We start from the raw sequence: 24,989 nt of genomic DNA on the forward strand, positions 1-24,989 counted from the left end.
TTGCAGCAGAGGTTGTGTGATGGGACACAGCTGCTCACAATTTGAAACAAACTGAAGGGACAAAAAAAAAAAATCCACTGTTCTTCTTCCATGATGGTGGATCTTTCTGACCTCTCCATTATGTATTTGCTGTAATAGACAGTGCAAGCATTATGAAGACTGCAGATTTATGAGTATCTGGCTAAATCACCAGATTAGAGTTGAAGGTATTTTCCACATACATACCCATCTGCACCTACCTCTTGCTTTACAATAGTGAGAAGCAAAGGGTAGTGACATGAAGTCACAGATTTAATCCAGCATAAAAGCTTGAAAGCAGAGTAAGGATCCCTGTCACAACTGCAGCAAAGGCAGAGGACATGCATTGCACATAGGTACTGTCTGCCCAGCTGTACTTGCTTATGAAGTGTGGTATGGCCAGCAGAAGTGATTCTCATTTTGATGCTTTTGTCTGCTGTTTAATCCCTTTGCTTGTGAGTAAGTGAAATATCCACGAGTCAGCTCTGCTTGCACTAGAAAGAAATGACAGCTTGAAGCATGTTGCTACTGAGACACGAAGAGAGGGGAGGACAGAGACCGTCATAATACCAGTTATGGCAGTGGAAGTGGTGGTGATGTGTGTGTGTAAATGTCTGAAAAAGCAGTAAGATTGTTACCCACGTTAAACAACTCAAGATGTTGGGAGCATTTGTGCTTTGCAAATACAGGTGGAGACAGAACAAGGTTTTGTGTTGAAGTCCCTTCAACCTTTCCTTGTCTTTCTTGTGCTGGTGACCACAGGCCTGGATGCATTACTCCAGATGGGGCCTCATGAGGGCAGAAGGGAACAGTAACCTCCCTTGCTCTACTGGCCACCTCTCTTTTGATGCAGCCAAGGAAACAGTTGGTTTCCTGTGCTGGGTTGGAATTAGATCATCTTTGAGGTCCCTTCCAACCCAGGCTGTTCTATGATCCCCATGGCCCGCTCTGCCTCCAGGTTTAGCCTCTTTAATGAGCTCTCCTGCATCAGTGAGGACCAGATCCAGAAATACTTCACCCACTGCTGGGCTGTGTAATATCTGGACCAGGAAGTTATGCTGAGTACACTCTAGGAGTCTTGTGGATTGCTTACAACCTGCTGCCTTGTTTTCCCAGCAGATATCCAGGCGGCAGTTGAGGTGCCCCAGCTGGATGAGATACTTCAAACACAATGCCTCTTGTAGACGATGTGAGAAGGCCTCATCAAGAGGCTTCCCTTGATCAGGAGCCTGTAGAAGACACCAACCACCAGATGCCCTTTATTGTTCTGGTCTTAAATTTTAACCCCACAATCTCTCAACTTGTCCATGGTTGTTTTTCAGAGGCAGCTCTTTGCCATCTATCCATTTCTTAACGTAGACAGCAACTCCTTCACCTCTCCTTCCCTGCTTACCTCTTCCAAAAAGTTTGTAGCCCTCAATTTTAGTGTTGCACTTGGGTGATTCGTCTCACCACGTTTCTGTGATAGTTATTAAGCCATGGTTTTCTAATTGCACCATGGCTTCCATCCTACTTATTTCCCATGCCGTGAGCATTGGAGTGGACTTCAGCTTCTTCTCAGATTCCTCTGAGACAAATCTGAGGGGCTGATTACTAGCTCTCCCATGTCACAGGTTGGACATGCCTGATCTATACTTTCTTGCTTTTGATCCTTTTATGCAAGGTCTGCGTGTGGAAATAACCTCTGCAAGGCTTGTAGAATTCTGTCTAGTGTTTCTGAGAAGCGGCTTAATAACGGGTAATGGTACTTGTGCAGGGGAAGCCACTGCACTTGTGATGCTGGAACGGTTTTCTGCATAGCCCTAAGAAAATCTTCTATTTTAATACATGACTTTAATACTCTCTCTGAGATGAGTGTCAGTGAAGGGCACACAGGCTGGATTCAGCACACAGACCACCACAAGGTCCAACAGGTACTTCAGCTAGCTCATCAAGAAGAGTGCCCAACCGTGGATGTGAATCTTGAAAATTTCCTTCTAGCCTCTTCACCTGGCAAAAGTACAGCTCTGATCAAAGTATTCAGGTCGTCATAAAGTACGAGCTCTGGAATCCAGTCTGCTGATGCCTTTGTTTACTGCAATCTCCCTTCTGCTGTATCCGCCATACATAAGTGCCAGAAGTGTTAGTAAAACTGAGCTATGAATTTGATCTTGCTTACTGGACTGGACAGAGCAAGATCATCTGTCTTGTCAAAGAAAATAATTGAAGGTCTCATCCAAGAGGCCTATAAACAAAGCTGTTGTTCGGATTCTCCTACCCATTTACTCGGGTGGTTGGCATCTTTTCTCCTAAAAAAGGCTATTTTCTTGCCACCTTGGCTATACCTGTTAGTGCCAGCGAAAATCTTCAGCAGAAGCTGGAGCAAGACTCTTGGTTCCCCGCTATCTTACCCCCCAAAGCTTAGCTGGCCAGTTCACTTCTGGTGAAGATTGGAATATTAATGGAAAAATATGCAAGTTGTACTTGCAGGACTGATCTAGAGCACTGGTGGAAGTGCTCAACTTGTATACAATACTGGAGATCCTACCTACCTCAGAGTCACCTGTTCTGGTTCTTGCTGCACAAAGGCAGTGGTGGAGAAGGGTTTGAAATGTGCAGACAGAGGTTCCCTCTGCTGCATATAGGTGAGGGGAAGGGTAAGATGCATGCTTAGTCCCGTGAGCAGCCTTTTTATCCTGTTTTCTGCATTGCTTTTCTGAGATTAATACAGGTAAGGACTTGCTGTGTGCTGGTGGTAATGCCTTAAAGAAGACATGTCAGTTCCAGGGTAGGTCAGGAGGCAGGATTGGCTGCAGTCACCCAGTGGCTTTCTTCCTTTCTTGCTGGAGAGCTGCTAAGATGAAACAGTGATCCACTTGATCCTAAACATCTGTGTTTTGTAACTCCACTGCTGCACAACTTGATGCCTTTCATCGCAAAGCCTGGTGCTTCTCAACACAGCCACATCTCTGCTTCGCAGTGGTTGGCTCACTGATGTTCTCTGACATGCCTCTTCAGCAAAGCAGCTCTGTGAGAAAGACCAGCTGAGTTACCAGGGCTGGGCCCATCAGCCTAACTGTGTTTGGACTACATGGGTAATGTGGATGCTAACTCCAGCAGAACAGGAAAGGATGTTTCTTAAAAGCCTTTTGTTGCTGAAGACTAAATGCTGCTGTCACATCCATGACACTGCTGCCTGCATCTCCTTGCATGTCTGGGTCGCAGGGTACGATAAGGGTTTCCCAGGGTAAGGTGTTCATGCAGTTCTGAAGTCACTGGGGCTGATGAGCCTATTCTATGTGTATCTGACTATATAGCAGAAAGTATTTTCACTGTTGCTGTTGTCATGTGGTTGCTTTGGATCAATTGCTCTTGATAACAGTAGGAGACTTTAACCTCCTAGAGTCCTTTGCAGTCCATATTTGTTGTTCATAAATGCTTTGAGGCACCGGATAAGTCTACGTTGATTCTTCTAATTGATATTTTCTTGCTGTTTCTTGTCCTGAAGCCTTTCCAAGGCATCCAGCAGAAGTCCAAGGCCTTCATGTCATGTCAGCCTAGCTGGTTAAAGACACACTCAGAGACTCAGGACAGTTAAGAAGCTTTTCTTCAGCTGTTCCAGATTGCAGTTCATGAATGTACTCTTGCTGAGGACAAGGTACACTCATGTTTACTGTTTTTCAGTCCACCAGATTTGGCAGGTGCAGAAAGGTACTTGTCAGCCATCCCACGTTTTGTGGACAAATCCTTGTCTCTTAAAGGAGCTTTAGAGAGATTCATGTCTTCATCATTTTCTCAAAAAGATCCGTAACTTCTTTTTCTGATAACATCATGCAACGTTCGACAACAAGTGCCTGGCAAGTGGAATTTCACTTACGGTACGTTGAGCGTCAATAGGATGCTGAATTAGAGGTTCCTTTTCTCTCACTGCTGATTTCCTGAAGCATGTAATTCTGTCATGCAGCTTAGGTCTGTTCTGGAACTCATCTTCCAAGGAACACCCACTCCATTTTGTGTTCATCCTGCTAGGGCCCAGAGAGGCTGTGGATGCTCCATCCCTGGAGATCTTCAAGGCCAGGTTGGATGGGGCAGCATGGTCTAGTATTAGATATGGAGGTTGGTGGCTCTGCGTGTGTTGGGGGGGTTGGAGCTTGGTGATCCTTGGGGTCCCTTCCACCCCAAGCCATGCCATCATTCTGTGATCTGAGTAGATGGCTCAGCTGAAACTGTGACTCTGGTTTAATGAATTAGTTGAAGTTTTTGCAGCACATATGGTAGAAAGATGTTTTCTGCCAGTTTCTTTTTTATTGTTTAATATCTTCAAGCCATTTTCTTATGTATTATTTTAATTTTATGAAATGGGACTTGCAGGCCTGGGGGGAGGGAGGAAGAAGCTATAGGAACGCATTTTATTTGGCATTGCTGGCACATTTATTAAGCTTTGAAGAACGACAAATTTTCCCACACTGATGGAAGCACAGTGTTTCTCTGCTCTGTTGGCCAGAGCCAAAGTGCATGATGTTTGTGCACAAGCTCTGTAGAAATCTGTGGGGTTTTGCTGGAGTATGTGTAGGAGGCTGCAGAACTACTTCTAACAGATCTGTGCAGGTAGGTTACTGTAGGCGAGAACTCTTGCTAGGATGTGTTGTTGTCAGACCAAGAATAAGGCTTTTGCACAGCAATGCTTTTGCCTGGCAAGTCTTCCTATCGGTCGGGATCCTAGCAGGGATGTCGGATGGGATTGTCCTGGGTCCTCTGCTCTGCGTGCCTGGGAGGTGCGTATCCCCAGGGGGAACTACTCCTCTAGGAACAACAGAGAGGCTTCAGGCTGTGCGCAGTCTAAGTTTAGAGTCAGGATATTGATGTTTGTTAGCAGCTTTCTGAGGACACGGTGTTTAGCCTTGCATTTATGCCTATGCATATGTTAGGGGTGGCATTAAGCAAAACAATCTGCAGCATAACAAAATTTGATGGACGGGGTCATCTTGATAAAGCAGCAAAGAAAGGGGATTTGACTTGTTTCCAGTGAGAATCTGGACGTGCACTTTTAAAGTCATGAAAATGTGGGGATTAGAAGAGAGGACTCTCATTTACTGATTAGTTCGGCTATTTCAGGCCAAACTCAGGATTTGCATCAGATCCCTGAAAGTGATGTTTTTATTCAAATACACATATGGGGTAGAATGATGCTAAACCATTCTCCAGTGCTCAGTTTTTGAGACTCTTATTTCACAATTGGTGGCCTTAAGTTCAACTTAACTGCATGGCAATGGGGGGGGAATCAATCTTTTCTAAGAAACACGGGGATTCATTTGAAAAGCAGCACCTCTAAGTAACTGACTCAGCAGATGTTGGTTAAAAAAAGTACCCTTTGCATTTATCTAATTTAGCCATGTTTCTGAATAGTAGAAGTTCTTGTTAAACTAGTTGCTCCTCTATAGTTACTTGAGATCATTTTGGGAAAAAAATAAAGTATTTTTCTAATACTTCGGTAATTTGTGTGGAAGAGTTGTATCTCTCGCTCATCGTACCACATGCTGCCTCCGTGAAACACTGTGCAGAAGGTTTATAGAAAAATGAGGTCCCAGGTCACTGCAGTTACTTTTACACCGGGGTGTACGCTCAGCTGAGGTTGCACAACATCGGCAGGTTACTGGCTTGAATAGTTTCCAGCTCTACAGAAAACATCAACAGTGCTACTGGATAAAACTCTTCAACTACAGCCACTAGTTACTTTAAACTGTTAGTGCATGAAACAGAACCGAGGCACCACAAATAACTCTCTCGAGGCACTTCTTTGCCTTTAGGTTGTCACAGTAGCACAGACCCGCTGGGAATGACCTCCGTGGCTGGCAGCTACACTCCAGTTCTGCACTTGGGAAAAATAGGCCCGTTCAGCTCGGCGAGTCTTCTCTTCCTCACTGAAAAAGAAGAGGAAGAGGAGTCAGCCGTGGCAGTGGGAAGATGTGAGTGGCTTCCTCACTGTAAGAAGGACACTTTCTGCCAGGAAAGATCAATTATAGCATGAGCTTCCACATTCCTGCTTGGAGCAGCAGGTATGGCCCTCCTTACAGAGGTTAAGGATAAGGAGAGCAGGCTGAGGTTGCCGTCACGTTCTTACAGTCAGAAACCACTTTCAGCCTTTCTTCCCTTACTCTTCAATTGCAGCTCATGCAGCTGACTTTGTAATCTGACTCTTATGGAAGGCGTGTGATAATGGCTGATGGGAAGACAACAGATCGATGTCATAGTTCCTTTTTCTTCTAGTTTCTCCCTGTCAAATTAAATATACATACATATATACTTTTTTTTTTTTTTTAACTAATAACTTGAGTTTTCAGGCCTTTGATCATGATTAAGTTAGTCAAAGCAGCTTCATACCTGTATTTATAGTTGTTTTACTCTGACAGCACCATCCCTGACTTTTCAAGAAATGTATGTGAGGGAAAAACAAACCGAATAAAATAGTATAGAGAGGATGCAGAAGTTAGCTCGTGAGCATGGAACACCTTCACAGCTGGGTCAGATAGGGCATCTTAGAGCAGAGAAAATACAGGACCAAGAGTGGGCACCAGTAGCATCAGGTGATGGTAGGCAAGAGCGCTGGAGTGGAGCAGAAACAGCTTTTGCTGACAGGGAGGAAAATAAAATGTTTTCTGTACTTATACATCATCCAGGTGTAGGGGTGAGAAGCTATTGCCAGAGACCATCACACCACTGAATGTGAGCTGCAAACAAGAACCAAGTCAGACACAAATGCAGATCTTAATGGTCGGAGGCAAAACGTACAACTGCTACGTGGAAGGCAAAACTGCACATTCCTTCCCTTCAAAGCAGGAACAATTAAAATATTAGATCCAGATCTTCCAGCTGAATATTGTGCATTCAGGCTCATTAAAAGCCTTGCTCTTGAAGACAGGAAATGGCAAGCCTTTTCTGGAGCAGCTCTCTAGTGAACAGAAATCCAGCAGAAGGCAGAATAAATACACAATGAGCTGTAATAAGTAAGTATTCTGTGTGGTCAGGGAGGAATTGACATGGGTCTACGCTTGGCCATGTTTCCTAAGAGCATGGTACTGCCTGAAGCAAGACTGCTTTGTTATTTAAAGCAAAATGAAAGCCAACAAAACACACTGCATTTATATCTGACAACCACTTAGCATTTGTTGTGCTTTCCAAGCTGAAGTTGACTCAAAAGGATCAGAAGACCCCATGCGTAGTAAATCACATGCAGATAAAAATGCAGGGTTCAAGGTTTCCACCATTCCTTCACGACTGCTGTATTTACATCAGGTCTGTCCTCAGGTGCCCCACCTCCTAGCAGGAATCTCCCTAGCTCTAGAGCAGGGCAGGCGCTGGCTTTGTCCCTGAGCACTGCGCAAACTTCCAAGGAAGGATTTCTCCCATAATGCAAGCCAAACAACAGAATCACAGAATGACAGAATTGTAGGGGTTGGAAGGGACCTCCAGAGCTCATCGAGTCCAACCCCCTGGCAAAGCAGGTTCCCTACAGCAGGTCGCACAGGTCGGCATCCAGGCAGGTCCTGAACATCTCCAGAGCAGGAGACTCCACCACCTCCCTGGCAGCCTGTTCCAGTGCTCCGTCACCTCACTGTACAGAAGTTCCTTCGCACATTGGTGCAGAACTTCCTGTGCTGCAGTTTCCAGCCGTTTCCCCTCGTCCTGTCTCCACTCACCACTGAAAACAGTCCGGCCTCGCCATTCTGCCCCCCACACCTCAGATACTGACAGACCTGGATCAGGTCCCCTCTCAGCCTTCTTTTCTCCAGGCTGAACAGACCCAGCTCACTCAGCCTTTCCTCATAGCAGAGATGCTCCAGGCCCCTCACCATCTTGGTGGCCCTCCGCTGGACTCTTTCCAAGAGATCCCTGTCTGTTTTGTACTGGGGAGCCCAGAACTGGACACAGTGCTCCAGATGAGGCCTCAGCAGGGCAGAGCAGAGGGGGAGGATCACCTCCCTCGACCTGCTGGCCACGCTCTTTCAATGCACCCCAGGATGCCACTGGCCCTCTTGGCCACAAGGGCACACTGCTGGCTCATGGCCGACCTGTCGTCCACCAGGACACCCAGGTCCCTCTCTGCAGAGCTCCCCTCCAGCAGCTCATCCCCCAGTCTGTACCGGTGCATGCCATTATTCCTCCCCAGATGCAAGACTCTACACTTGCTTCTGTTAAACCTCATCCAGTTGATGTTAAACCTCAACCGGCCTGCAAACTTCTGCTTGTCACACCCTGTCACATCCATCACTGCTCAGAAGGGTTTGGTGGTTATGTCTTTAATCACCTCATCTACCCACCTGGGCTGGCAGTTCCAATCTTTATCTGCTGCACAGATATCCAGTGCTCTATGGCAGCCAGTTGCCAGGCAATGGCAACCCTCTGTCACACACATTAGCTTAAAGAGCACTTTTCAGACTTACCCGTTTCGCTTCACAAGCAGTTCTGATCACTTCATTGAGGATATTAATAGAACTGAAAGCCACTTCTCCCTAGAAATACTTCCAGTTTGCTTTATGGAGGAGAATGGGCAAAAATCCACCGTGTTCCAAATGCAACTCTATTAATATTTTTCATTTAGTTAAAGTGAAAATGAAACTGGAGGAAGACGAGCAGTTGGCAGCAATCACAAGCACTGTTGTATCACGGACATCATTACCAAGGCACATTTACAGCTCTCACTCCTTCCCAACAATATCCACTGTTACGTCCAGAAGCACTCTTATCCATGATTTCAGGCTGCACAGCATCTCCAGGTTAAGAGCACATTCCACTGCCACGCCAAGAGCAACCATCACAGGTCCTGTGGCATTTGGGAACTGGCAGGTGGAAGCTGTTCCTCCTTGAGGATCAAGGAATCGTCAGGCCCCTGGGGAGGTGGTACCTGACCTTCGAGTGAGTGGCCGTCCTCCTCCCACAAGGGATTGCCCACAGCAGCAGCAGGACTCGCAGCCAGCCCACTCACCTAGGTCATTGTTATTCATCATGGCATTGGATGCGCGGAGCCGGGGACCTTGCTGAGTGAAATGGTACCCAAACTTCAGCAGGGTGGTGTTTTTTTCCAGCATGTTCGCAATTTCCATTTCTACGTTGTTGCCCAAAGGCTGGCTCTTTTGAAAACAAAGAACAGAAAAGAAAGTGAGGACAGACGTGCTTCCATTCCTGCTGAACAGTGCTGCGAGTTCCTCTTCACCACGGCCTTCAGCTGCCACCAGCTGGCCAGGCGATGGACCAGATAGTTCTGCTTCTCCCTTACTATTGCTACCACCCCTATTAGAGTTCATGTATTTTATCGTCAGCGGAAACTTTGTGGACGCCCCATCCATAGGCCAGGTTGGATGGGGCCCTGGGCAGCCTGGTCTGCTATGAAATGTGGAGGTTGGCGGCCCTGCTTGTGGCAGGGGGTTGGAGATTCGTGATCCTTGAGGTCCCTTCCAACCCTGGCCATTCTGTGAGAAACTTGCACACATTTTTGCCCCCTCTGCCTGGACACTCCCAGTCACTGTCACATTGCTTAGGCTCAGGTTACATCTGCTGTCTTACTCCTTCCCTTTTGTGGATCTGTTGGTTCATTTGGCTTTTCTGACTTGGAGCTGCTGGACACCTGCTGGCCTGGTCTCCTACAACCAACTGGTCCAGCTCTTCCTGCAGACACCTTCATGTTCTGCCCAAAGACTGTTTGTTGAACAGACCTGCAGCTAAGAGGTACTTAGGGATCCCATCATTTTGATCTCATGGTCACCCAACCCACAGCTCCTCATGGCTCAGTAGCTTTATTTCCACCCCCTACATCTCTGCAGAAGACAAATTTGCTAAGACATCAATACCACTGCGCACTCCACAGCCCTCTTGATCTGTACCTGCTCTTTTCCTGCACCGCAGTAAATATTTCAGTTTTTTCTGATCAACCATTATTAATTAGGCTTCCAGCTGAACTAAATGCTCAGAGCCCAGCATGATGTCGGGCAGGTGCATCACTGCACTCCCAGGGCAGCACTGGGAATGCAGAAACCTGCTTTGTTAAATGCTGAAGGCAGTAGCAGCACAAATGAGGAGCTAAAACCTCCCCAAAATAAAGTGGCAGCAGCAGAAGGCAGTCACCCTCCCCTCTGAGCAGCAGCTTGACTTCCTGCTATCAGGATGCTGTCATTGACCAGAGCTTCTGCTCGTTTCTGCTTTACCTGGTTGTCGATTCGGAGCTCTATGAGGGATGTGTTACTCTGGAGTGCTTCAACAAGAGCCAGGATGCCAGACCCAGAGATAAAGTTTGACTCCACATTCAGGCTCTTCAGCGTGTTATTGACCTTCAGCATTTCTGCCAGCGCCTGCAGGCAGAAGCAGTTGGCAGGAGCTGGCACGACACGGGCAGGGTCAGAGTGCTCTGGAGCAGCTGGGGTTGGCTCCCCTCTTCCCTGGAGGATACCTGGAAGAGCTGGTATGCTCTATGGTGTCACTGCCACCACAAGGGAGAGTTCTGTGAAGGACGAAGGGAATTCCCTCCGATTCTGAGGGACTTCTTGAACCTGAGGGTGCTGGAGGCCACAGCAATGCCTTGTATGCAGAAATGTTCAGACCCACCCCAAAAAAGGACAGCCCCCGCCTGTGATAACCCTTCTTCTTATCCATCCCTCTTCCAAAGTCAGCACGGTGGCTTTGGAAAACCTTCCACCTGCCCAAGGTTTCCTCCATGTGGGGACACTACAACCAGACTGCTGCTGGCTGCAAGTGTTGCCCACCTCCCTCTGAAAACACCTTGTCCAAGAACAAGCCCTGCTGCAGCTCTACCACGAGTAGCCAACACAGCATGGCACCATACTTACAAAAGCAACAGGATCGTTGCTCCTCGTCCCAACTATGCTGAACTTCTTCACATAAGTGTTAGTCTTCAGTGCTTCAGCACAGGCCTTTAAAGTTGGTATGGGAATATTCTGCGAAAGGGAATGCAGACGACCTGTGTTAGGTCACGAAAGATATGCAGTACATTTAAACTATATTCCAAAATTCTCACTGAGATCAACTCACTGGGCACCCTGAAGCAATTTAGGAAGGGATTGATAAGTGCTCTTATATATATGCTTGCTATAACTGCACGGCCTAAGGAGTGTGGTAATGTCTCTATCCTGTTTCCCACCCTGCCTTAGTTTGAAGATGCAGTTTCTTCGCTGTTTAATTTAACTCTCCAGCAACTTAGATACACGTGAACTGAGACTCATGGAGACATACATAGCTAGGATGCATAAACCCACACAGCACCGCTCCTATGATTTCCATATGAATGACACACTGAGCAACATCCAGACTACATTCCAGAAACTTTCCACCTGTGAGGGCCTGATCCACAAAGATCTGAACTGATTTCCCTCTAGTGCAAACTACAATCACTTCTGACTGCTACAAAGCAATATAAATGTTGCCATAAAACATTCTTCAGACTAACATTTGCCATGGTAGGTCCCAGAACACAAAGGAAATCCATGCTGCTTATTCTCAATTCATCCACAGTCAGTAATTATTGCTTTCTGAGTATTTTAGGTACCCTGTTGAGAATTTCCACTGGTTTAACATTTTGAGCTGTAGCATCACGCCGTTGGATCCCTCCATTTGGTGTCGTCCATAGTCAAAACCATTTGCAGTCAGCAGCTTTACCATCACCACCTAGTTTTATAAACTGTCCCAAAACCACACATCTAACACCAGTATCCTTTGTCTTCCTACCAGAACCCAAGGCTGGTGTTCTCCCAGACATTCACGGTCACTAGCCTGAACTGAATATGCAAAAATAAAAACCTTTTCATTACAGAAAGGTGCATACTGCACACACAAGTGCTCATGGCATGCACATTCCTGCCACTTGATCACATCACGATTTCAGCATAGGCTGGGGGTAGCCAAGTCGAGAAACAGGTAGAATGTACATATAGAATGTACATATACGTTCTACCTGTGTACGTATGTGCCCAGGAGCCACACCAGGAGTGGTGCTGTGCCCTGGCCTGCTTTCTGCAAGAAGTAGAGTCCCAAAGAAGGGACAGGTGGGAGATGGACTGTGTAACACAGTTCTTAATTCCATGGCAAGCATCAAGATTACAAAGCCATTTTCTTCTCACCACTTTGCCTTACAGAAAATTGTCTCTACCTTACCTCTACCAGATGCAGCTGCCTGAACCACTAAAAGAACCCAGGACACTTTAAACCAGACAGGCTGGAGGCAGCTTTCTGCACCTGCCCCCAGTGCAGCTCAGCTCCTTCAGGCGCCAGCTCCACATCATTATCCCCACAGCAGGCAGCAATTCCCCTTGGCCATAAGGGAAGCACTGGGGTTTCTCATCTGGCCAAGTGCAGGATTATGGTATTGTCCCATGCAACAAAGCAGGCTTGGTCTTTGCCCTCTGCATAGCAAACGTGTGGTGTCGTTAGAGAGGAGAGCAGGCAGGTGCACATACCATAATATTGTTCAGGTTGACCTCCTCAAGATCAGGGTCGTTGTTCTGTATTCGTTTCAGAGTTTCTTCCACGTCCGTCGAGTTTGGCTCCTCATCAGGAACTGGTTTGTACTTTGTGGGCTTTATCACGCCTGCAAGTGAAAAGCAAGAGAGGGAAAATGTAAACACCCAGAGTAGTGGCATGTCCTCTTTAGGTGCATTTCTTTTCTCTGAAGAGCAGCACTGGAAGAGAGAAGTATGACCTGAGCAGCAGACATGAGATGAAAGACTGCACAAGCACTTACTAGCCTTCACAGAATCACAGAATGACAGAATTGTAGGGGTTGGAAGGGACCTCCAGAAATCATCGAGTCCAACCCCCTGCCAAAGCAGGTTCCCTACAGCAGGTCGCACAGGTCAGCATCCAGGCAGGTCTTGAACATCTCCAGAGCAGGAGACTCCACCACCTCCCTGGCAGCCTGTTCCACCCTCTGTTGTTCGTCACCCTCACTGTAAAGAAGTTCTTGCGCATGTTTGTGCGGAACTTCCTATGCTGCAGTTTCCAGCCGTTTCCCCTTGTCCTGTCTCCACTCACCACTGAAAACAGTCCGGCCTCGCTATTCTGCCCCCCACACCTTAGATATTTATAGACCTGGATCAGGTCCCCTCTCAGCCTTCTTTTCTCCAGGCTGAACAGACCCAGTTCACTCAGCCTTTCCCCATAGCAGAGATGCTCCAGGCCCCTCACCATCTTGGTGGCCCTCCGCTGGACTCTTTCCAAGAGATCCCTGTCTGTTTTGTACTGGGGAGCCCAGAACTGGACACAGTGCTCCAGATGAGGCCTCAGCAGGGCAGAGCAGAGGGGGAGGATCACCTCCCTCGACCTGCTGGCCACGCTCTGTGCAATGCACCCCAGGATGCCATTGGCCTTTTTGGCTACAAGGGCACACTGCTGGCTCATGGCCGACCTGTCGTCCACCAGGACACCCAGGTCCCTCTCCGCAGAGCTCCCCTCCAGCAGCTCATCCCCCATCCTGTACCGCTGCATGGAATTATTCCTCCCCAGATGCAAGACTCTACACTTGCTGTTGTTAAACCTCATCCGGTTTTTTTCTGCCCAGCTCTCCAGCCTATCCAGGTCTCGCTGAATGGCAGCATGGCCTTCAGGCGTGTCAGCCAATCCTCCCAACTTCGTATCATCAGCAAACTTGCTGAGGGTGGCCATTATCCCCTCATCAAGGTCACTAATGAAGATGTTGAACAAGACCGGACCCAGCACCGACCCCTGAGGAACACCGCTGCTTACAGGCCTCCAACCAGACTCTGCACCACCAACAACGACCCTCTGTGCTCTGCCAGTCAGCCAGTTCTCAGCCCACCTCACTGTCCACTCATCTATCCCACACTTCCTCAGCTTTGTTATAAGGATGTCGTGGGGGACAGTATCAAATGCCTTGCTGAAATCAAGGTAGACTACATCCACTGCTCTCCCCCCATCCACCCAGCCAGAGACAACATCATAGAAGGCTACCAGGTTGGTCAAGCACGACCTCCCCCTTGTGAACCCGTGCTGACTACTCCTGATAACCTCCTCTTCTTCCAGTTGTCTGGAGATGACATCCAGTACAAGCTGTTCCATCACCTTTCCAGGGACAGAGGTGAGGCTGACTGGCCTATAATTGCCTGGGTCTTCCTTCTTGCCTCTTTTGAAGACCGGAGTGACATTGGCTATCTTCCAGTCTTCAGGCACCTCCCCCGTCCTCCAAGACCTCTCAAAGATGACAGAAAGCGGTTCAGCAACCACCTCTGCCAGAACTCATGTACTGCAGACACTCATGTGCATCCAGGGACGCTGCCTGGCACTGGAGACAACCAGTTTGGGACGTTTGGTGTCTGCTGCCTTGTGCTCCTGGGAACCAGAGCCAGGTGACAGCAGGCATGCCACCCGCATGGGCTGTGCACTCTTGTGGATGAGGCCAGGGCAGAGGAGTGCTGGTGGGAACAGAGCAACGATGCAGCGGAGGCTGCATCAGCAATCAGATTGCTCTGCCAGTCTCAGCTGGCGGAGGACAGCCCTGTGCATGGCAGGGGGTGGCAAGTGCATGGGCTTTAAGGTCCTTTCCAACCAAAGCCATTCTAGCATACTTGATCCTGCACACTCTTCAGACACCCATCTGAGAGCAGACCCATGTTAAGATGCACAAGGTGAAGGTAAAGAAGAGAGAGCCAGAGCACCGCAAAGTGTTCTGTCAGCTAACGCAGCAGCCTCTTCCCAGCAGTTTGCTCTGTGATACCACCACCACCATTCCTCTGAGCAGTTCCTGTCCTCCCCTACTGGTCATGATTTGCAAGGAAAGACTTAGCACAAAGAAATGTTGTTGCCTCCTCTTGCAAGTGATGTGCTTTATTTCTGACATGAAGAAACCATTCTGGCTGGAACGCCTTCCCAGGAGATATCTTTTCTGCTCAGCTTGGACTGGCCTTCCAGCTGACCTCTCCCAAGGAGACTCTGGGAGGAAGCACTTCCACTTATGCATCTCCCCCGGTTGGGGGCAACCACTCCACCCCAAAAGAGCCACTTCTCTGGCAAACTGCAGGAGATGGCAGGCTGCAAAGGAAACGTCACCAACCCAGGGCTGGACAGCTGTAGCAATTTGTGCTCCAGCCAAAGAGAGGGCCTTTGCTCACACATGAGCCTGGCAGGGGTGGCAGGAGTCCACTGAAAATAAAAACCCAACCCTCAGCCTAAAAATAATTCCCACTTCACCTCTGCTTTCAAGCTGGCAGGCAAATGCTGCAGCCTGCAAGGCATGCTGGATCACTTACTGTTAAGTCCTTCTTTGTTCACAATGGTGCTGCTACCCAGTGCCTCGTAGTACTGCTGGTTACTCATCAAGGTGTGCATGCCAAGGATGGCTAGAGATAAAACACAAGGAGAACAAAAGCTGTTGCAGGCTCCAGAGCCAGACGGCTGACATGCTTGTGCAGCCCAAAACAGAGTCAGCAGCACACTCAATTCTCTGTCCAGGCACAGAACAACATATGGAGGTGGGACCGAGCCCCCAGCTGTCACAGACACACAGCAGGGCTCAAATGCCCTCTTGTTCATGGCAGTGCAGCTTGACTCACAGATGGCAGTTCAGCTGAGAATGGCAACTTGGAGTGTTTGCTTTCCCTGCCAGGCACCCAAATGACTAGGAAAAGCCATTTATTTGCAGGCTCAGCACTTGTTGGTCTGAAATCGCAGCCCCTCTACTCACCAGAACCATGAGTATCGAGGCTGCAGGCAGGGAGAGGGTTGGCTATCACAGCCATGCACAGGCATTCAGGCCTGGAGTTTACACCAGCAGGTGACATGGAACTGTCGTGCGGCATTTAGTGTGTCTTGCTCAAAGGCACTCAAACCAAAAGACATCCTCCCACTTCTGCCTTCTCCAACCACCAAAGGCACAGGAACCCCATCCAAGGCTCGTCAGGAGCCACCCACAGGGACTATCCCACTGGGCTTGCCAAGGACAGGAGCCAATGCATCCTGGCTGACAATGAGCCCTGCAAGATAGGCAGGAGCTTTTTTACAGTCTTAGCAAACTTGGAAAAGCAGCACTGCCAATATTGAGCCTTCAGCACAGCTTGCATCATACCAGTCCTGCTGTGGCTTCAAGCATCTTCTCCCCAGAAGCGCAGAGCTAGGTGCCACAGGCAGTATTTCCCTGTGAAAATAACTGCCTTGCAGATCTGGCACTCAGAAAGACAGAGCAGGGCTTTACGCTAGGAGCACCGTGGAAAAGCAAAACAAAGAGAAGCAGGGCTCAGTCAGGGAATGATTATTGAAAGCCCCAGTGCAGAAGTGCATTTCTGAACCAGAGCACGTTGTTACTGCATGGAAGATGTCTTGTCGGTGGGGTTATCCCACCTGCCCCACAGCAAGGAGGATACTGCTGGGTCTGGCTCCAAGGAAGCCATGCTCGAGAAGAAAGCATGCAGAATTTTGTGAGGCTTGGTGGAGAGAAAGGAGAAACCAACAGGTCATGGATAAGCTCTGCTTCTCCCTGCTCAGAGTTGGTCTGTGCTCCTCATGAATCACATCGGGACGTGGGACTGAAAGTAACTCTAAATATATGTTTCCTTTTTAATAAAGAACGAAATCCTGTCAAAACTGGTGACATTTACACAATCAGCAACGAGCTCAATAGCTGAGTTCCCATGAAAAGAGAGAAAATAGCAGCTAAATAACTCAACCCCCAATTCACATGTAACTGTTTTACCAGCAATGTCACAGAGCTCCGCATCAGAGGCGTTAGCAAGGGCTTCCTCCAGCTCCGGCTCCAGGGTCACACTTTCCAGAACAGGATCCATTGGCTTCTGCTTGGGGATCCAAGCTTTTCCTATAAATGCAAAGTGAGGTCACACTTGGCATAGCTGCAGCACCTGTCCCACAGCTGCAGGGCTGTGTTTTGCTGCTCCTGACAGCGTGCTTCTGTGGGGTAGGAATTGCATGGTGTCAAAGGCAATGGGGACAGGCAGACCTAGGAGAGAGTGACTGTGGAGAAGCAGCAGAGGGGAAGCGTTAGGCTCTGACTGAAGCCCTCATGCTGCCTGGGGGAAGAGGAAAATGGGGACGGGTGGTGGGTGGTGATTTTAGTTTGCTTTTGGATCTCGCTGCTCTTGTCTCTCAGCAGTAGGCAATAAATCACATTGATCTCTGCGCTGCGTCTGTTTGACCCATGGCCATAACGGGTGAGTGATCTCCCTGCTCTTATCTCAGTCCTTGAGCCTTTTTCCATCACATTTCCCTCCTCCCCCTTGCCCTGCTGAGGAGGGGGAGTAAGAGAGCTTCCCATCAGGTTGCAGCCAGCACAGTCCTAGCTCAGCGTGCCAGAACACCTCCCTGCTGGAGCTGATGTTCTTAGCAGCTGTATCCGCAGCAGCTGAGTGGCGCTTTGTACAGGACCATGGCTTTGACACACAGCACTCAGAAAGCACAGCCTGACCTGGAAACTTCACTTCTTTCAAGGCCGTGTCACCCATCAAACTGCCCTTCTGCTGCCCCAAGGAAAAAAGACAGCGCTCTCCCTTCACAGCCCTTGGGCTTTGTGCTGGCAGTGGCCATGTGAGACCCTTCCTGTGGTCAGAAGGCTCTGGGAGGGCAGGAGCAGTGGGGCAGGGCCTTAACGGCCCTCCCTTCAGAGCCCAGCGTTGCTGCACAGATAGCAAGTGCAAGGCCTGGCATGCCAGGCAGGGCTATTTTCATCTCCTCTCTGAAACCAGAGCCAGAGACCGGAGGGGAGAAACAAAGATCCTGCTTGCAGGGGTGTGCAGGCACAGAGGAGCTAAATTTAGCCCCAGGGAAGGAGCAGCTGCACGGAGGGCTCTCCCGTGGCGAGATGGAGGTTGCAAGAAGCAGGGAAATGGCTCATCTCCTCCCCTGCATCCTTGTCCTCACACGGGGCAAAGCTGCAGGCTGTGTGCACCCCAGGGTGGCAGCAAGGGCCGGGAGCAGCCTGGCAGCTCGCAGACTGCACGTGCTATCAGGTCAGCTGGGCAAGAAATAGTAAACACCGGGCAAGTTCAGCTCTGCCAGCTCCCTTCACTGTAACCACCAGGGTTTAGTTTCAGGAAGCTTGCTCTCTGGGCCCTGCTGTACCACGCCGGTGCTGTGTCTGGCAATGAAGCAGCTCTGTGCTCTGCAGCACGACTAGTGGGGGTAGTGATTAGTGGGCAGCTTCAGGGGAGGCTCACCACGTGTTCGTAGAATCATAGAAAGGCCCGGGTTGAAAAGCACCTCAAAGATCACCTGTTTTCAACCCCCCCGCTATGTGCAGGGTCACCAACCACCGGACCAGGCTGCCCGTGTTCACACAGTTGTGTTTTGGTTCCAGCAGAGAACAGCATGCCAACAACTCTTCCGCTGGGGGCAGGACTGTGTGCAGCAAAAGATGGCTGCTGTGAAGCTCCTGGAGCGCAGAGATGAGGACAGACCAGACCACATCCCGTGTCAGGTCACATTCACAATGCCAGTGGGAGCAGGGAAGTCATTTGGGTAATCAGATGATGGATGGAGGAGAGGAAAGAGGTGAGGCAGAGCAGCACCCTGAGCCAAGGGGATGGTGCTGCTGCAGGGATGGTGCGGGAAGCACAGGCATGCAAGTTGTGGGAGACCAGAAAAGAAGGCTGAGACTGTTATGACATGAAGAAGATCAGAAGGAAACCGTGAGGATCATCACATCTGAGTGGAGCCGTGCTGCTCCTCTGCACCAAGAGGAACTCAAGGTGCAAGGATGGAGCACAAGCAGCAGTGCTGGAAGGCAGGGCAGCAGGAAGAGGGGATAGTCCTGCTGTGCATGCTCTGCAGGCTTCCCACCCGTCCTGCTTCACCATGGTGCAGTGGATGACCATACCTCTCTTTTCACCAGTGAAAGGCACCAAGTCCTCTCTGTCCTTAATGTCTTTTGCCTGCTGCTCTAGGTGGGCCATGAGTTCTTCCCTTTTGAACGGGCCAGTTGGTGGCTTTTGCGTCTGATCCCTCTGTCGGAGCCCTGCCGGCAGCAATGCATTCTGTGCACAGAAGGGAGGAACACGGATTATCCCTGCAGGCCAGGTCCATCATACTCCTGCCCTTCACCTCCCTCCTCGTGCCACATTTCTTCTGCACCATTGCACACTTTGCTTCTCCTCGCACACCAGGCTTCTCTCCATCCTGCCCTGCTGACTCCCATCCCACCGAAGACTTCAGCACGGAATTTCAAACTCCAGCTCCACTGCAAGTTCTCCATGCTGACAAGTGGATGCTTCTCTACAACAGCAACTACCACTCTTTCTCCAGGGGCTCTCAGCCACTCCTCCTGCCCTCTTCCCACACGTTTACTGCCTGCTGCCTTCTAAGCTCAGCATGTCCTCTCTGTGCCTGCCAGCATGGACATGGATGTGCAGGCTGTGCATGCCCATGTGGATCATGTCCTCATGTCCCATGAGGATCAGCTCAGGCAAACCCCCCACATCCGTCACGCGGAGGAACAGAGCTGCAGCGCTGTCTTTAGCCACTTGTGACCCTTCACACAACTACAGGCAAGGCCTGGCACAGAAGGTCACACCAGAAAGGCTGTGCATGCAGTCCCGCTGTAGAATGAAGCCCCGAGAGCCTCAGCCCTCCTTCCAGGCTGCCTTCTCATTATTCAGCTGCATGGGCCACCATGGGAAGTTGCTTTGTGCCTGACACATAAGGAACGTAAGCACCTGCTTATATTTAAATATAGAACAGCCTTAATGCAATAAGTAAGACTGTTCCCAGATTTGGCACTAAGCATGTTCTTTAAAGCTTTGCCGGAGAGAAGTCGCCACTTATTTTTTAAGACATCCAAGGTGATTTTCAACAAGATGCTCATTTTTCTGTGCCCACCTACGTAACTGACTTTAATTTAAACCTATTGCAGTGAAAACCCTGCAAAGAACTAATAGGAAACAATTAGATACATCCAAACCTGGTGCTGATCAGGCACAGCTTCTCAAGCTTTGTGCTTGCCAGGTGAGCCTACCAGCACACATGCATAATCCTGTAAGACAGCCTGATACCCCTTAATTATTCTTCTGTGTTGACACTTGCAATTAAAAATACTGATGACGCAATCAGCACTACCCCTCGCTTCCCCCAGAAACACTGACTGCACATCACAGCAGCAGTTTCTCACTCGGCAGTGCCCAGACTGGTGCTGCCATAAGCCAGCAGCCCGCCAGCTGGCTCTGCACATTGCCTGCCATGGGCACAGGGCAGCTCTGCATCCAGAAGGCTTCGGCTGCTTGGCATTATGATGTCCAGTGTGTATATTCGTGCAGCTCTTGCCAAAGTCAGGAAGAGATAAAGCAAATGGCCCATCCTGCAGAACTTCAGGGTTTGCTTTTCTGCCTATGTGCAGGGACATATCAACCACCTGGAGTCTGCTCTAAAAACAAAGCCCAGCCCATGAAACCCAAATGTCCCCTCCAAGGTGACTGTGCAGCTTCTGCAGGTTTCCCATGTATCAAGGCAGATCTTCCCAACATACAAGGGTATCAGAACGGTGCGAGAAGCCCAAGCAGCCAACGCCATGCTGCAAAAAGTGGTGCAAAGCAACAAACGTGCAACAACGGGCAAGTTTTCCAGCAGTCTGGCCACTAATTGCTGAGCCAGAAATCAATACAGCGCCATCACACTGAAGTGTGCATGCTGGGAACGGGCAGGGGAACAGCTCAAAACAGAGCCCCATACACAGCCAGTGCTGGCAATGGCACAGCTGCTTCTGCTTCTCTAGGGCCAGCCTCCTCCATCCTTGCACCAAGTGCAGGCTCTGCAAAGGATTCGGTGGCAGAACAGGTCACTAGCACAGCTCATCTGCCCACAGCTAATGGAATTTACCACTGAACAGGTCTCATTTAAAAGCAACTTACATCAGGGTCCAGCTCTTCCAGTTCATTCTCCAACTTCCTGAGCTCCTCCTCTGTCAGGGTTCCGAGGATCTTGTCCTCATCCAGGTCCCGGTATTTCTCTAGCTCCTTTCTGTAAGACATCTTAGAGCAGTCTGGCAAATCTCACTCCTGTGCTGAAGCAGAACCTGAAATGCAAACACAGAGCATAGCACTGCCTGCATGAAACATGACCCGGCAGCCCTGCTGGCGGGGGAGTGCTGGCTATCACAGAGTTGCACAAGATTTATGCTCTAAGCGTGGCTATCTCCAGAGCACAGATTGCTCAGGGCCCCCCTCCCATTTCCACGGTGCTGGACGCACCTCGTCCTGCGGACTCACAGTCTGAGCCAGCTCTGTGGGAACGCTGCACAGCTGCACCCCAGCACCCACCGTTTGGGCAGTGGCAGTGCTCTCTATGGAGCCCCCTGGCCACTTTCTGACTCAGACCTGCAGAAGATACTGAACTTATTTAAAGCAAGTTTTCCTTAGCAGGGCGGTTTCTCTGCACAACTCGTAGGGCAGCTGTTGTTCCAGATAGGAGAATTATCTTTAGCTTGGCCACAAAAGGGCACATTAACACGTACGCAGCTCGACGGCAAGCCCTTAAATTTAGAGCCGTCATCTGCTCGGATGCTCGGCCTCCCCTGGCACAGCTGCAGTCCCCACATTCCTGACACTCAGCACCTGGGGCTGGGCAATGATGCCTCACTCCTGGCTGTGCCAGCAGGCAGCTCATCTCCCACCCAGGGCTGTTCTCCCTGGCCCACACCGGGGAGTTATCATTACTGCATAAGAAACACAAACCGGAGTCAACCAACACCTCTGCCGCTGCTCTTGTGAAGGACTGCAGCCACCCATAAAGCAGGTCTTCCCTGGTTCTGCAACCCACGGACAGCTGCTAACTGCTGCTCACGAGGGACACAAGTGCAGGTGTGCTGTCATGGGGATGCAATGCAGTGTACAAGCATCACACCTGGAGCCAGCATCCCTTCTTGGGCAGACCCGAGCAGGGTGCCTGCTGGTCCTGCAGGGAACCATGCCCGCTCTGGCTGTCCGTACTGCCGCACAGCCAGGAGGCCCACAGAGGTTATTCCCCTCTGGTGAGCACCAGCAGAGCTGCATCTGTATTCTGCGTCCAGTGTGATGCCCGCAGCATAACAGAGGTCTTGGTGAGCTGAAGGGGTACAGAGCAGGGCCGTCAGGATGAGCACAGAGAAGAGCAGAGTGTATGAGGAGAAGATGAGAGACCCAGACATCTTCATCCTGGAGAGGGAAGGTGTTGTGGTTGGTCCTCCAGCTCAGTCCTCCCCCTCCACCTCCTTGTGCCCTCCAGCCCCCTCACTGTCAGGACAGCACCAGAAGCTGAAACAGCCTTGGCTCTGTGTAGCACTGGTGTGTTGCCACCGCTGCTTTTCTCCCAGAGCTAAAACACAGCATCACATCAGACACTGCGAAGGAAATCAGTGCTGCCTCAGCTGAAATCAGGACAGAAAGCAGCGGAGGACTCTCATGCAGTCATCTGCTGTCCAAAAGGAAAGAACTTGCAGGAAAGACAAAACCAGGCTTCTCTGGGAGGTGCCTGGGAGAAGCACAGGAGGCAGCAGGGATGAACAAGAGGAACTCTAAGTGGGAATCTGTGAAAAATTCCTTGCCACAAAGTGATGCAGAACTTAGGCAGGTACCAGAGCTGGTGGGACCACCACTCGGGTTTGCAGGGCTCAGCTGGAGAAGGCCCTGGGCAGCCTGACTGAGCGTTGGGTCTGCTCAGAGGAGCAAGTTCCAGAGTTGCCTTCCCATCTAACATTTCCATAATTTGGTCTTAGAAGAATTCACAGGACCGTACAGCTGCACAGGTTCCTCCTCCAAAAGCCAGGATGGGAACTGGGCTGCAAGATGTTTCCCTCTTTTGACAAGAATAAAACAACTGTCTTCTACATTCACTTCATCTACCCAGCTGGAGCAAAGTTCTTGCTGCTGTGATTCACATCTGAACTCAGATTCTGGTTCAGTGCAAGCTGGTTTAGCTGCCCTACCCAGCAATATGCTGTTAAGCCACCAAGAGCTCAGTCATGGTTGAAGGTCACCTTGGCTAAGCCACTTGCTTCTGCAAGCAGTGTGTAACACAGCCTCCAGGAGGCTGTCATCTTATCTTGCTTTGCAGCTTTCTTATGTCGAGAAGCATGCGTGCAGCTTGCAGGGTAGCCAGGCGTCACCAAACTGTTTAGGTTTGGAAACAACCTTGAAGATCATCAAGTTCAATCATCCCAGTTCTCAACAAAGCAGAGCACACAGTGTTGCGGATGCCACTGCTCAGTGAACAGTGTCCATCTTCATCCTGCTGATGTCAGAAACTCAGGTTTCTCCATAAAGATCTGCATTTCCTCTGGGCTGACAAAACCTCTATGGCCAGCAGCTGTTAACATAAGGCACAACATGAAAACTCAAGTTCTCCTTGGTAAGATGTTTGAAAAGCAACATCTGGAAGGCATCATTTTGGATCTGCCAAAGCACACCTGTGCCTCCCAGCCCTTCTCTCCCCAGCACGCCCACTGCCTGCAAGCCACGCAGCTCTGCGTCGGCTCTCATTATGCAGCCTTCATTATCAGCACGCCGTTAATGCAACACAGCGCGGTGGAGACCAGGCAACACGTGGTGGGGTCAAACTGCCGAATTCCCCTCGCAGCCGCTGTGTGCATGAAAACACAGCGCAGGTAAACAAGGACTCCTTAGGCTCAGGCTGTCACGCATCCGCTGCCTGCTTCTTAATTGCTCGTTTTTTAGCGCCCACGAAAAGCGCCGCCTCACACCTGGGTCACAAACAGCACCATCCGCTCAGCTCCCGCTCTGGGACTCCAAGCTTTCCTCGGGAAACTCAGCATCCCGGAGCCGCACGCTCAGCTCCGACCCCCGCTCCCGCTAACCCCGACGCCGCACTGCACGCAGGACGGAGCGCGGCTTCTGCCCCGCTCCCCGCCCGGGCGGCGCTCCGTGCGGAGCATCGCCGCACGCCGCGTCTCACCGCCCGCATTGCGGGCTCAGCCCGCACACCGCCGCCGCCCCAGGGAGTCGTGGAGCAGCGCCGGTCCCCGCAGGTTGTCCGTCTCCGGGGATTCCGGATTTATCCACGCACGGCGACGCCGTTCCTCGCCCCTCGAGGAATGGAGACCGCGCCGCTCCGCGGGACAGCGGAGCCCGCGGGTCGGGCTGCGAAAGGAGCGGGACCCTCCGAGCCCTCCGGAGCGCACGTACCGCGGCACCGCCTGCGGAACCGCCTTCGCCTCCCGCTCCTCCCCGCTCATCTCCCACCTCCCGGCCCCGCCGTCACCCAGCTGCGGTGCTGGGAGCTCCTCCTGCCTCCTGCCTCGCCGGGCTCCGGCTCCGCGCACAGCGGACGGTCCATGAGGGCAGCGCGGAGTGCCGGAGCGCGGAGAGCAGCATTCAGCGCCGTAAGGCGGGGATTTCTCACACCCACCTCCAGTCCGGAGGAGAGGACAGCCCCCGCTTCCGCGGATACATCCTACCCATTTTTAGAACCTGCAATGAAACTTGAATTCCAATGAATTTCTAGGCTCCAGGGGGATTCTCTACCGTCTCATCTAAATTCACCTCTCTGCGGCTTAATGCCTTCTGTGCCTGATTGTCTCTACCTGTAAAAGATTTTTCATCCCCAAATCCTTTTATAAGTGTTCTTTCCTCAGCCTTCTCTTCTGCAGGCTAACTCCAAGACCTCCCTTTCAAGCCAGGCACCCCAGGCTCTTGCCTTCAGGACTCTTTGTAAATTACCCTTACGGAGGCTTTTTGCTCACGGGTGAAATCCCCAAAATCATCAGAAGTAACAGCTGCCACAGTTGCTCCTATCCTCCCACACACCTGGCTGCCCACAACCACCATCCTGCCTCAGGGTGCATCTCTGAACAACATCCTAAAATACCCTTGCACTTAAAAACCCACGTTTTGGAGAAAGCAGTAGGAACGTGCTGGTTGGAGCATCCCTAGTGCGTTCAAGGTGCCCTGTAGTAACTGTGCTTGGCCAGAAGGAAAGGGGAAGGTGCTATTCCTCATCTCCACCACAGATTGGTTCCCATAGGAGAAAAAGTAAGAAGTGTAATAATT

General features: G+C 50.4%; 1 protein-coding gene across 1 annotated transcript; it reads right to left on the minus strand.

Moving 5' to 3' along the window:
• Positions 1-5,853: 5,853 nt before the first annotated feature.
• Positions 5,854-20,978, minus strand: TMOD1 (tropomodulin 1; the record flags this gene model as incomplete). The annotated part of the gene is made up of 9 exons (XM_079548617.1): positions 5,854-5,918; positions 8,981-9,125; positions 10,197-10,340; positions 10,836-10,943; positions 12,459-12,589; positions 15,264-15,353; positions 16,703-16,822; positions 18,836-18,992; positions 20,859-20,978. 9 exons carry the CDS (start codon positions 20,976-20,978, stop codon positions 5,854-5,856), a joined length of 1,080 nt encoding a protein of 359 aa, XP_079404743.1.
• Positions 20,979-24,989: the final 4,011 nt, after the last annotated feature.

Source organism: Tetrao urogallus (genome assembly GCF_951394365.1).
Source record: "Tetrao urogallus genome assembly, chromosome: Z".
In the NCBI taxonomy this organism is placed as follows: Eukaryota; Metazoa; Chordata; class Aves; order Galliformes; family Phasianidae; genus Tetrao; species Tetrao urogallus.